At 41.7% G+C, this 14262-nt stretch overlaps 1 protein-coding gene and 1 pseudogene across 8 annotated transcripts in view; both read left to right on the top strand.

Annotated features, from left to right (window-relative positions):
• The window catches only part of RGS7 (regulator of G protein signaling 7), a 556614-nt gene that overhangs the window by 494058 nt on the left and 48294 nt on the right, over positions 1–14262 (top strand). For all 8 annotated transcript variants that reach the window (XM_064383646.1, XM_021666925.2, XM_021666924.2 and 5 more), the window contains one exon: positions 9071–9145. In XM_064383646.1, coding sequence (XP_064239716.1) covers positions 9071–9145 — 75 coding nt within the window. The remainder of the gene's footprint in view (positions 1–9070; positions 9146–14262) is intronic.
• LOC110567446 (riboflavin kinase-like) lies at positions 12143–13279 on the top strand (annotated as a pseudogene).

Genomic DNA, 14262 nt, shown 5'->3' with positions numbered 1-14262 from the left:
AGAATTTAGGAGAATGTAGCAGAGACGCTGAGTAACGAGACAGCTCCACCAGATTCTCAGTAATTATCATCATATTTTAATACTGCAGATTAAATGATATGTTCATACCATCAATGATAACGCAAAATTGCAATGGCACAAAAGGACAGGTCAAGGGCAAATGATTACACAGGCATTTGTGTTGGAAATGCTCTGATTCATGATCTTGATAGCAACTGCATAAAGGGCTGCATTCCATTTGGAGCCGTCAGTAAATACAAACTGTGTATGTAAATACGGCCCCGGAATCGTTTCGGATTCCTGTCTTCTTTTCACAGGCTTTCCCATCTCAGCAGATGGCGTAGGACTCATCCTTGACTATTTTGTTTTCCTCAGCATGCCCACAGACGCAACCCATCAGCAAGTTTTGTTGATTATAGCTTCAAAAGGCATCCCAGATGCAACCACTTCACATCATCTCTAGTGCTGACGACATGCAAATGCACATCGCCGTAATCTCTTGCCTGGATAATGAATAACCTTCAAACTGGACCCCTTGCTTCTGCTTTGCCCTGTTCCCACCCTGGTAATCCGCTCTCAGAGTACTCACTACTCTTGAACGAGTTGTTTGTTTGCTTGGTTTTTAATCAAGTTTATTTTTTAAAGCAGTTTTCAGTTCACAGAAAAATTGAGTGGAAAGTACTGAGTTCCCCAGAAACACCCCCTCCCCGCCCACAGCCACCCCCATTATCAACTTCCCACACCAAAGTGGTGCCTTTTCTATCATCAATTAACCTACATTGATACAACATTATCACCTGCACTCTGTAGTTTACATTAGCGTTCACTCTTGGTGTTGTACATTCTATGGGTATTGACAACTGTATGATGACTATTGTAGTATCATATAAAATAGTTTCACTACCCTAAAAATTCTCTGTTCTGGGCCTGTTTATTCCCAACTCGTGGCAACTACTGATCTGGAAAAAGCAAAACTATTTGTCTCCCTAGTCTTGCCTTTTCCAGAATGTCATATGGTTGGAATCGTACAATCTGTAGCTTTTTCAGATTGGCTTCTTTCACTTAGTAATATGCATTTAAGGTTCCTCTGTGTCTTTTTGTGGCTTAATAATGTGTCTTTTTAATGCTGAATAATATTCCATTGTCTGGATGTACCACAGTTTATACATTCACCTACTAAAGGACATCTTGGTTGCTTTAAAGTTTTGGCAATAGTGAATAAAGCTGCTATAAACATCCATGTACAGGTTTTTGTGTGAACATAAGTTTTCGACTCAATTTGGGTAAATGCCAATGAGCATGATTGCTGGATCGAACGGTTAGAGTGTTTTGTAAGAAACTGCCAAACTGTCTTGCAAAGTGGCTGAACCATTTTGCATTCCCACTGGCAATGAATGAGAATCTGTGTTGCTCCACGTTCTTGCCAACAATTGGTGTTTTCAGTGTTCTAGATTTTGGCAATTCTGATAGCTGAGTAGTGGTATCTCATTATTGTTTAAATTTGCATTTTCCCAATGACATACGAAGTGGTGCATCTTTTTATACACGTATTTGCCATCTGTTTATTTTCTTTGGTGCGGTGCCTGCTCAGATCATTTGTCCATATTTTAATTGGGTTGTGGTATTTTCTTCTTGTTGGGTTCTAAGGGTTCTTTACTTATTTTGGATAATAACCTTACATATTTGTTTTCCAGTTTGTGGCCTATCTTCTCATTCTCTTTACAGTATCTTTCACAGAACAGAAGTTTTTAATTTTAATGAAATCCAGTTATCAATTATTTCTTTCATGGATTGTGCCTTTGATGTTGTGTCTAAAAAGTCATCACCCGACTCAAAGTCACCTAGATGTTATCCTGTTATTTTCCTAAAAGTTTTATAGTTTTGCATTTTACATTTAGGCCCTATGATTCATTTTGAGTTTGTGTGTATATGTGCGTGCGTGTGTGTGGGGTGTGTGTGTGTGTGTGTGTGTGTAGTGTAGGGTCGGAATGAGTTTTTAAAAATGAATGATATGAAGTCACTCTACTGTTTAAAACTCTCTAGTGGCTTCCAATTATGTTTAGAAGTAAACCAAAGTCCTTACCATGGTCTCTGATTTCTGCCCAACCTGACCACTTCCCACAGCTCCAGGCTGACTTTGTATGATTCCCTTTCTTTCTGCCTCTTGGACTTCTGGAGTTCATTCATAGCATACATTGAAGCAGGATCTCCCACCCAAGAATCTGTAGCTAGCAAATGAGACCTAATAGGAATTAAATGAGTAAATACTATAGAGGAGAGTGAATGGAAGAAATTTGGGGCAATTTCCTCAAACAACTTCCTTCAGTTTGTGTGTAGGTCTCAGTAAGTGGATGGGTCAGGAGGAGGAGGGCTGAAAGAATCAGAGGCTGGATCAAGTGATAACTGCCTGATAAAATGAAGAAAAGCTTGAATTGGATCTTTAAAAAAAAGAATCCTGGCTAGGCACAGTGGGTCACACCTGTAATACCAGAGCTTTGGGAGGCTGATATGGGAGGACTGCTAGAGGCCAGGAGTTTGAGACCAGCCTGGGCAACATACCAAGACCCTGTCTCTAGTTAAAATATTATCCAGGTGTAGCGGCACTCACCTGTAGTCCCAGCTACTCAGGAGGCTGAGACAGGAGGATGGCTTGAGCCCAGGAAGTCGAGGCTGTAGTGAGCTGTGATTGCACCACGGGCCACAGAGCTAGACCCTATCTCAAAAAAAAAAAAAGTCCTGAGATTGAACACTTTAAAATCTCTAGTTACTTCATGTAAGTGAACACTTTAAAATCTATAATTTTAAAATCTATAATTACTTCATGTAAGAATAAGGAGTCATTTTTATTGGGGTACAATGGGTCATGCATGCAATTTTTAAAACTTGTACTTTATTACAAAGGGGTGACTTTTTTTCATTCATTTACTTCTGTTTGAATTAATAATTATATATACAGATGCTCCTTGACTTAGAATCGGGTATGTCCCAATAAAACCATTGTAAGCCAAAAATATTATGTCAAAAATGCATTCAATACTCTAATAAACTCATAGTAAGGGTGAAAAATTTTAAGTTGAGCTATCGTGAGTCAGGGACCATCTAAATACAGTAGTAGTTCCACCTTATGTATGGTTTCACTCTGCGGTTTCAGTTACCCATAGTCAACTGCAGTCCAAAAGTAATTAATGGAAAATCAATAAACAATGCATAAGTTTTCGATTTCGTGCCATTCTGAGTAGCATGATGAAATCTTATCTGTCCCATTCTGCCCCACCTGGAACATGAGTCATCCCTTTGTCCAGCAGATTCACGCTGTCTGTGGTACCCACCCATTAGGCACTTGGTAGCCTTCTTGGCTATGAGATCGACTGTCCTGGTACCACAGTGCTTGTGTTCAGGTCACCCTTACTTTACTTCAGAATGATCCCAAAACCCAAGCATAGTGATGCTGGCGTATTGTTATAACTTTCCTATTTTATTAATAGTAACTGTTGTTAATTTCTTACTGTTCCTAATTTATAAGTTAAACTTTATGATGAGCCTGCATACATAAGAAAAACAGTGTATATAGGGTTTGGTACTATCCCTGGTTTCAGGCACCTATTTTGTGGGGGTGGAGAGTAGTAAAACATATCCCCTGAGGATAAGGGGGAACTATGCATATTTGAAACCTTAATTTTCCCAGAATCATGGTTTTTAAAGCATCTCTAGAACGTACTTGATGTCTTGCTATCAGCTCTAGTTGACGGTGCATTCCTAATCCTCCACTCACGTGTCATTTAGGATGTTGTTTTCCCAGGTACACATCAGTGGCAGCGATTGAACTTCAGGACAGCTGTTTTGTATTCCTCTCTTTCACTGTCACTCATCACCATAAGTTTGGAGAGTTGTCCTGAACACAAGTATGCCTTCTGCTATAACTAACAAAAATGTACTATGCCGTGAAAGGAACTAAATGGCACTTAGACGCTTTTAAATAAAATGTCAATAACAAAACCACGAATTCCAGCTTCTCTTTTACACCTCACGAGGACACTCACGAAACGTTATGATAGCAATATTTCTCAATGATGTGCTCCTTTACTCCCTCAAGAATAGGTTACTGCCGGGCGCAGTGGCTCACACCTGTAATCCCAGCACTTTGGGAGGCCGAGGCGGGCGGATCACGAGGTCAGGAGATCAAGACCATCCTGGCCAACATGTGAAACCCCATCTCTACTAAAAATGCAAAAATTAACTGGGCGTGGTGGCACATGCCTGTAATCCCAGCTACTCGGGAGGCTGAGGCAGGAGAATCGCTTTAACCAGGGAGTCAGAGGTTGCAGTGAGCCAAGATCGTGCCATTGCACTCCAGCCTGGTGCCAGAACAAGATTCTGTCTCAAAAATAAAAAGGTTCCACAATGTTAAATCCTTCTTTATAATAAATAATAAATAACATTATAGTAATGTTACAGCCCAGCTTAGTTCGGTTGAAAAGAAATTCATCTTTGAATCTCTAGAAATAACACAATTCTCTTCCAGGCTGATGTAAATAGCACTTTATTATTCCTTACATCCAACAATACTATGTACTTGATACTGTATCCAGCAAATAGTATATATTTGAACATTTTAATGGAATGTCTACTTGGTAATGGTAATGTTATTTATATCTTATTGGGAAGAGAGATATGTTTCGTTCTACAGAAACCAAGTTTATGAATTTCAGTAGATCTAGTGCCAGCTAGTGGTACCTATTATATATGCATCGAAAAGAAAATTGACTTTTTAAAAATAACCAAAGACAACATGATCTTATTGGGATTGAACAAATGCTTAAAAACAATTTAAAGGAATATTGTTTGCCATGTTGAGGAGAACCGACAGGCTGTGCATAAGAATGGATGTCTGAAATGTTCTGTTGTATAATGCTCTGTGCCAACTTCCACTTAGTCATTGTGCTCCCATATTGTGACTATTCATGTATCTGTCGTTCTTATTGTATCAGGAAGTTACTGAGGTATGGTTCATGCCTTCATTTCTGCATCTCACCATTTGTCACAAGATCCGACAATTAGATGCAGAAAGAAATATTAATTGAACAAATAAGAGGATTCAAGAAAAATTATTGGCATATTTCACTTACCACAGTGCATGACTTATGAAAGCAGTTATTCAGGAGTTTTCAGCACTGGGTCATGACCTTAATTATTCAGAAGTATACCAGACAACTTTGGGCCTCTAAGGTTTTTTTAATCTTCAAAAATTTTGTGGTTGACTTAGATATCACAGATCTGTTGAACCAGTAGCTGTCCCATGAGTCTCCTTAGAAAGTACAGGGCCTTAGACAAGCATCCCCCACCCAGCTTACTAATTTTAGCATTTAGTCATTAGTAACAAATTTTGAACAGGCAGATTTTATTTTGGGGAGATGGGAGCTGGGTTATAAAACATACCTTACAGTTCAGTCTCTAATAACATTTACTTTTAAAATCATTGCTTTCTTATTAATTTGCTGATTAGTGGTGTTAATAATTGGGCACAAGTGGGAATTTCAGATGTAGGCTAATGGTTCATTAATCAAATTTAAAAGGCCATCAACTTTTAAATGTAAGGATGAAACTTTTAATTCCCTTTAGGACTGCCAGTTGGAGACGTTCCTCTGGGGAGGGGATCTTTTCACTTTATGCCTGCAGTGGTTGCCACAATTTCCAGGGCCATTTGTTAATTATCCTGCCTGGCATGAAGTAAAATTGATTTGGAACCCTAGCTCGTTATGGAAGGAGTTTTACAGTTCAAATGAGTTCAGCTTTCTCAGATGTGTAAAGAAAATACAGTTTCTGTATTTTCTATAATTGACATGTTTTTCTCAGAAACCTATTTGACAGATAGGTTTCAATGCATGTGCTGTACATGCTGCCATAATTGAAATAGTTGGTTTAGATGACTCGCTCATTTGTGGATAAATGATCACACTTTCAGTTTCCTTGGCCTTTCTCTGCTGCTATCCAAGATTGGTTTGGGATGGGAGTTTGGGGTCTCGAGGTTTTGTTTTTACAATCTTGTGCAGTGGGGCATGAGGGCCAAGCATCCCCAAAACATCTTCCAGATCCTTGTCGATTTCTGCTGTAGACAGCTTGGCATGGGCTGCTCCCAGGACAGCTGCAACAGGTACCATCTCATCACCTGGAACTCGCTGCTGAAGTCTGTGTTTCAGACATCTGCCTCCAGCATAAAATCCCTGCACACTTCGGGCTTTGTCCCAACCTCAGGCTCTCATTCACCCACTAGTCTTAGATCTTCTGTGCCTTTTACTACTATGGCATGTAACAAATTCCAGTTGCCTTGACGGCCATATAAGAGGATTGGGACGCATTGTCTTATGCTCATCTTTCTTGCTAACACCCATATGATATAAGATTCATCACGTGTTGGGCTTCTTTTAGGGGCATGGGACTAACTGCCTCACAGGCTTCCTCATTCTTGTCTGGGATTTTTAACCCTCCCTCTTACCTCTCCTTCTTGGAGTTTCTTCCACAGAGGAGAAAAATGAGGCACCTGCTGAGCTCAGTATCTTACCTTTATCTTTCTTTGTCTCCGGGTCATTAGAAACATGCTTTCATTTTCCTGGATATTATATCCTAATTTTTCCCACCCCTTAACATATAGAAGAAAATCTCCATGATGTATCTTATCATACTTGGCTCTTTAAAAATGAGAGAGAGAGATTTCACCCTATGACCCAGGCTGGGGTGCGGTGACTCAGTCATAGCTCACTGCAGCCTCAAACTCCTCAAAGCAAGTGATCCTTCCACCTCAGCCTCCCGAAAATGCTGCGATTACAGGAATAAGCTACTGCACTTGGCTCTTGATATGTTAATAGGAATTGAAAGAATTTTATTGCCTCCCCTTCCCTAATGGCTCAGGCTTAGGGATGGAAGTCTACAAAGAAATAGAAATTGAATAGAAAATGATGAAATCCTGTCACTACTAAAAACACAAAAATTAGCTGGGCATGGTGGCACATGCCTGTAATCCCAGCTACTCAGAAGGCAGAGAGAGGAGAATCACTTGAACCCAGGAGGTGGAGGTTGCAGGGAGCCGAGATCACACCATTGCATTCCAGCCAGGGTGACAAGATCGAGACTCTGTCTCAAACAAACAAACAAACAAACAAAAATGCCTAGATCAACCGTAAAAAATTAAATCAGAATATCAGATATTCAGCAACCAGATGCTGGGAGAGTTTAAGTGAATTGCTCAGTGTCACTTAGGAAATTAGTTCCACCCAACTGGGTGCCCTTCCTCCCTCCTGTACCGCCAAGCTGACCACTGTGCTGAACCAGTTATTTCTATTCCTGAATAGATATGCAAACCAAACTCGTAATTTATTTAATATTTGTAGGACAGTGTGTGTGTATGTATGTGTAGTATATACATATTCTACAAAAGAAAAGGAAAAAATGTTTTCCTCATTTACTTCCTTATCCGTTACAATATTCTGGTGGAGTTTTGTCCCAATGGCTATGCTAGAGGAGACAGTTCTTTAAGGAAAGTGTCCTGTGTCCTCATTACACAATGAGCTGATTCCTGTTACTGTCGTGAACAGCTGAGTCTGCCAATCACATCAGCTCTGCCTTCTTGCCTTTCCTTCCCAACCCCATCCCAACTCCACAGAAGACTTTTCCACATTCACATTTTCTCTGGAGTCACTTCTGAAAACATCTAATACTTTAATGTTCTTGCAATCTGTGGGAAGAAACAGAGAAATTGAACAGAGACATGTAACTTGATGTTTTTTACTAATACCAAAAATCCTTAAATCCTGCACCAAAAGTAAAGGAAACACAGTTCATGTGGCCTTTAACTTCTAATCACTTCTAAAGGATGTGTGATGTCTAAGCCCTTCCTAGATTTAAGCTGCTATTTTTTAATCTCCTGTCTTCTCTGTTTCTTGATTCATATTCCCTCCCTTCTTCTCTTCTTCCCCCTTCTTCCCTCTTCTCGTCTATATATACAAGAAGGTGGCAGCTGTTTGTTTCTGTACAACAGAACAATAAATCTGACAAGATGAGACTCCTAGGGTGGTCAGGAAGCTAACAGCAGGCTGCCTGTACTTCTTCAGCTCTCCTATTCTAAAGGGGTTCACCTGCCCTGAAGGAAAAGGAAGGTCGGGAATTTATCAGAAGCAGCATGGCATCTGATTTACCTTTCTCCATGTTATTTTTCTTTCTCCATCTTCCACTGTAATCCCAACACTTTGACCATGAACTCCATTGCATATACTGTCTATGGAAAACAAAGATTCCTAGTCACTGGGTTTCATAATCCCTGTAAGACAGTTCATTCTGGAAGTTGAGCTGGCTCAACTAAATGCCATTTTAGTTTTCCAACTGGAGAAAAGCAAGCCAGTCATCTAAAACCAGCCTCACTTTTTTGTTTCTTTTGAGATGGAATTTCACTCTTGTTGCCGAGGCTGGAATGCAACGGTACAATCTCAGGTCACTGCAACCTCCACCTCCCGGGTTTAAGTGATTCTCCTGCCTCAGTCTCTCAAGTAACTGGGATTGCAGGTGCCCACCACCACACCTGGCTAATTTTTTGTGTTTTTAGTAGAGACGGGGTTTCACCATGTTGGCCAGGCTGGTCTCGAACTCGTGACCTCAGGTGATCCGCCCGCCTCAGCCTCCCAAAGTGCTGGGATTACAGGCGTGAGCCACTGCGCCTGGCCCAACTTCACTTTTTATAAAGAGAGCACTCTAAGAGGCTGTCTGCAGATACCAGCAGGGGGTATTGGCCCGTTTTTCTGGGGACACCCTCACTCTGTCTGTCGGGTTTGTTGCTATAAATATTGACACCACTTTCACATATGCAGCACAAGTATTTCTTTTTCTTATTTCTCTGGAAGTTATTTGAGGATGGTGTCTGAAGGCTTTTAAGTGTGGGGACTGGCTGTGGCCATCTAGAAAACACTGCCTTTGATTCGTATCATATTTGCTTGGGCTCTGGAGAGTGAGTCATTAATGATTGTCCTGGTCAGAAATTTCACACCCAAAGATTCATTTGTCTCTCTATTTTTTTCATTTCCAGCCTGGATGTGTAAATACTACTGAAGTGGACATTAAGAAGTCATCCAGAATGAGAAACCCCCACAAAACACGGAAGGTAAAACTGACATTTGTTGTGCCGATCTTGGTGATGAATTGCCTTGTTTACAGGACGTCAGCCATAAAAACACTTTGTTCCCATGTTATGGAGTATCTTCCCCACTCTTCCCGGCCTTCCACAGTCCTCCCCTCCTCAGGAATAGCCCCATCCCGATTCTCAGGCACACCAGGGTCTGAAGACAGAGCGGTGGTGCTGACTGAGCACAGGACGTGACGAGCCCTCTCCTCTCCCAGGGAAGGGTGTGTCCTCTGGAGCCCAGGAGAGGAGGAGAAGAAAATGGAGATTTCCTTAGAAACTCTGACACTGATGAGAGAAGGGCACTTGAAAACCCGAGGAAAGCGGGGACGTCGAAAAGATGCTTAATTACAGAAAGAGTGCGGGGCCCCCTCTTAACACGGGGATTTTGCGACACAACCGTTTTGTACTTCGATGTTCGTTATCTGAGAGAATATCTGTGGGGCGTGTGGGGGAAGCTACCCGAATTCAGTGACATTTTACATGACCCTTTAAAAATGCATGGCAGTAGTTTCTACATATTTTTTAAAGTAACGCAGACAACTAGAAGGCATTGTTATTCATTCCATAAAACACGCTTGATGTACACAAGAATTTCTGGCCTGTAGCGGTCTGTTTGAGGACACAGCTCCTAGATTGGTGCTGCTGGATTAATGCATTCCACAAAAAGGTCTTCTTTTCTGTGGCTGTTTCCTTAGTATTTCCTTACCATAGTGTTTTCCAGAGTCTGTGTCCCTGCGGTAAGCACCCAACTTTTTTTTTCTAGTCTTATTTTGTATGGCCTTTTTCTTCCATCCCTAGAAACCCAGCATCATGTTCAAAGGCCCCAAAATGGTCCAAGTACCTTTTCTTTCTTTTAAGGCAGTTTACCTTGATGTTAGGATAAGGAAGCCGCAGCAAAGCACCACAAAACCAATTCAGATGCGGTACGCAAATGCTTCTGACCCTCGGAACTCTCTGAGAGAGGCAGAGCCGGACCGAAGCAAGCCTGCCTGGTCTGTCTCTCTTGCGGCTGGCCTTACTCGAGTGCTTTCATCCTTGCTAACAGCACATCCTGAGGGCACCAAGAACTATTTTTGCAGAACAAGATTCAAAAATACTATCAGCTCTCTAAAAAGTGCATTAAGCCACCTCTCTCCGCTTTCTGAATAGTGACGTTACTCTTCAAAATACTGAATTGGGTGTCCTATTTCCCCCGACAGACACTAACTCAGACATGCTGTGATTCAGAAGGGAAAGCATATGGATTAACAAGATAGCACTTAGACACAACAAGGGCATCATTTATACTCTCTTTTCAGCACCATAGTCAGCATTGATCATCTTTCTCATGTTTCACCTGGCACCCTTCTTTTGAACATTTGAGAATGATTAGTTTACAGTGCTGTTCTTCACATCCCATCACCCCTCACTTAATGATGAAAAGCTCACGAGCCACTGCAAGGTGAAATATTGTAAAGAAACAGGATCGTTGAGATCTAGCTCTCTTCGGCTCGATAACATCTCATTTCTTGTGAATCAATAACGACAGAACGGCAGGGCCTCACCACAGAGTCTAGCACTAACATTTGCCAGAAGAAAACAAAAGCCTTGAAAAATCCGACAGCAAGTGGCAGGTATACCCTTCCTTTCCACAGATGAAGCACGCTGTGTTCTCACCTTTTGATAAATAAAACTTCTCACAGTCAGAAGTGTTCAATTCGCTAGAATCTTCGCAGATGATAATGTTATTTTACATGGAATGTTATAAGACTCAAGCCACATACTGATGTGTTTTCTTCGAATTAGCACCACTGATGCTTTAGCTCATAGTTGTTTAGGAACTGTAATGATCCATTCAATCAGCAAAATTAATGTTGCTACCCTATGCCAGACATGTCCTGGGCTTTGGGCGCTCCACAGTAAATGGGACAGTCGGGGCCCTGCTCCCCAATCCATGGTCTCATGAGGGTGCCGATACGGAGCAAGGAGATAAATGTCTGTACATGTACATAGGTAGAGAATTTTGTTAAGCTTTGTGTAGTCTGCTGAGGCCGCCTTAACAAAATATCACAAACTTAAGCCATCTGGCTTAAGCAGTAGGAATCTATCATCTCATAGTAATGGAAACTGCAAGTCCAATGTCAGGGTGGTGGCAAATTCAGCTCCTGCGGAGTGTCTCTTCCTGGCTTGGGATGGCCGCCTTCTTCCTGCATCCTCAATGGCTATTCCTGCGTGTGCATAGAGACAGACAGAAAAACAAACAGAACTTCCACTCTGGTGTCTCCTCCTTTTCTTAAAAGGACACCAGTTCCATTGTATTAGGTCCCACCCTATAAACCCACTTAAACTTCCCTTCCTCTTTACAGGCCCCATCTGCAATTATAGCTACACTGGGGAATAGGGCTGCAACCTAAGAATTTGCAGGAGGAGACACAACTCAGCCCATGACATATTACAAAGAGAATTTAAGTGATTTGTGCTTGTAATTGCCAAGCGAATAACTTGACAACAATCAGCAAGCTGTTTCACCCCCCTCCGAGGGGTCCACAGCTCTGTGTCTGCAGAGCGGGCCGCACTGTGGGATGACCAACCATAGACAGAAATGGCAGAGGCCAGCCAGTGGCCTCCGGAAGCCGCCCTTCCCTTCCGCCATGATTGGGCTGTCTCCGTAGCGCCTCTTTGCAGCTGTGTGGTCGGCCTCAGTCTTTATACTGTGGCTATTCAGGAAGTGGAACCCAAGGACCATGCTTAATCTTTGAAAATAGATACCACTCTTAGCCAGGAGAGCTGCTGTTCATTTCTTTGGGAGTGAGCTATAATAATTCCTGTGATTACATGTCATAACAAGAGTAAAGGACCCAGTAAATCCCTAAAGTAATAATCTAGCATAGGTGCCTAAAGACTGTAAGAGTCATTTCACATTTCATTTGGGCATGTTTTATTTAATTGTTGAATTTTAGACATGTTTATCAAACATAGGAAGTGAGGCTTGGCTGTATGGATGATGTGAGATATTTTAAGAATCTAAAATTAGTCAATCTTCAAGTCTTTATTTTTAACTTGAATATACTTACCACAATACAAGGAAATACGTAAATACCTCCAGGATCTACAAAAGAATGATAGTGTAACATAGCCAGAAAGAAATCAGCCTCATCTAGGTAAGTTTGCCTGATGTTATTAAGTCTGATACTAAAATTTTTACTGGAACAGACTCTGTATTAGCCAGAGTTCTCCAGAGAAACCAAACCACAGACAGAGCGTGGGGGGCGGGTGAGAGAGAGAGACAGAGACAGAGACTTGTAGTAAGTCATTGGCTCACAGGATTATTGGGGCTTGGTGAGTTCAAAGTCTGATGAGGGAGGCCAACAGGCTGGAGACCTAAGGAAGAGTCGCAGTTCAAATCCAAAGGCAGTCTGGGGAGACACAGCTCTTGAGTCGCTGGAAGCTTTTGTTGGGTTGGTGGCCTCAGGGACCCACCGCGGCATTGTCGTCTCGTTGCCCGGCCCCTAGTGCACCCCCTCTCACTGCCGTGCCCCTGCACCCCCTCGCTGGTCCTGGCACCGCGTGGATGGCGTCTCCGCAGAACGCGCGGACCTGGCCACAGCCCATGCCCCCAGCGGACTGGACTTAGGAGGCATCTCCCTGCTTCTGCCAGGCCCAAGTGGTGCTAGGCTTCGGCCGTGGCTCCGGGCAGCTGGGCATCCCCGCAGCTAATTTTCCTGAATGAGTAGTAGGTAATCTTCCAGTTGATGTATCCACTGGCATTTGTTATGGTTGGGCCAGTACTGGAAGTGACGTCCATTAGATGGTGGTGAGCATCGGATGGAACCCATGCCACAAGAATAGGAAGTCCATGGAATCGCTTGTCCTGCATACCTTCAAGAAGACTTCTGAGGGGAAATCTCAACATGGCCCTTGTTGGCTACCTCAGACCAGAAAAGAACTTAGATTCTTTAGAGTCGCTTATTTCAGCAATTCAAGGCGACATTGAGGAAGCTAAGAAACTACTAGATTTACCAGAACATTTGAAACTCAAGACAATTTCTTCCAGGTTTCTAAAGGCAAAATAATGAATAGCCCTTGATGAAAAATCATATCATTTATTTATTCACTGTTTTCTACTATTTCAATATTTATTACTGTCCAGCCTCATCCTGGTTATATTTTAAAACGCAAACGTTTTCCTACAGCTGTGAATTAAATAGTACAATGTAGTTCACATATCATGCTTCAGCCAGGCGCGGTGGCTCATATCTGTAATCCCAGCACTTTGGGAGGCTGGGGCGGGCAGATCACCTGAGGTTGGGAGTTCAAGACCAGCCTGACCAACATGGAGAAACCCCATCTCTACTAAAAATATAAAAATATCTGAGTGTGGTGGTTCATGCCTGTAATCCCAGCTACTTGGGAAGCTGAGGCAGGAGAATTGCTTGAACCCGGAAGGCAGGGGTTGCGGTGAATGGAGATTGTGCCATTGCACTCCAGCCTGGGCAAAAAGAGTGAATCTCCGTCTCAAAAAAAGTACATATCATGCTTCAACTGGTAAATTAAGGCCATTGTATCATACCTCTAAAAAGATTCATTTAAAAATCAGTATTTTAAAAATATATATTGATTAAAATGTACCACTGGAAAGGTATTACATGTCTTATCATGGAAGTGAAATGTATATAAGTATGGGTAAAAAGAAAAATCACTAGTTTGAGATGAAAACTAAAATTTTCGTGGTAAAATACGAGCATGTATGTACTTGTATAGTTTGGCCTTCTAAACAGAGAAGGCTTATAAAAGTAAATGCATTCAATAGAAGTTTAATAGCTTATCATAAACCTCAGGGGAGAAACCTAGACTTTGTATTTTTGATACTTTGTGCTTTAATATATTATTAGAAATGTGAAGATGTTTATGAAACTTTGTTTTAGTCATTTTCTTTGAAGTCACATCATTATACCGTTTTCATTTTTGTGTGGCGCTGCTTCAATTCTAAGTCATCTACACTTCCCTGCCTGTTTATTTTGTTTGTTTGTGTAATACAGTAAAGTAAGTGTTTTTCAAATCTGTCTATCTCCCTTTTGTTGAATAAGGTTTGTTTTTAAGAGTAAATATCCTTGTTC

This window comes from Aotus nancymaae, unplaced genomic scaffold, assembly GCF_030222135.1.
Source record: "Aotus nancymaae isolate 86718 unplaced genomic scaffold, 86718_ANA_hifiasm-v0.15.2.pri h1tg000032l_0, whole genome shotgun sequence".
Taxonomy (NCBI): Eukaryota; Metazoa; Chordata; class Mammalia; order Primates; family Aotidae; genus Aotus; species Aotus nancymaae.
This window is presented reverse-complemented; position numbering and strand designations above follow the sequence as displayed.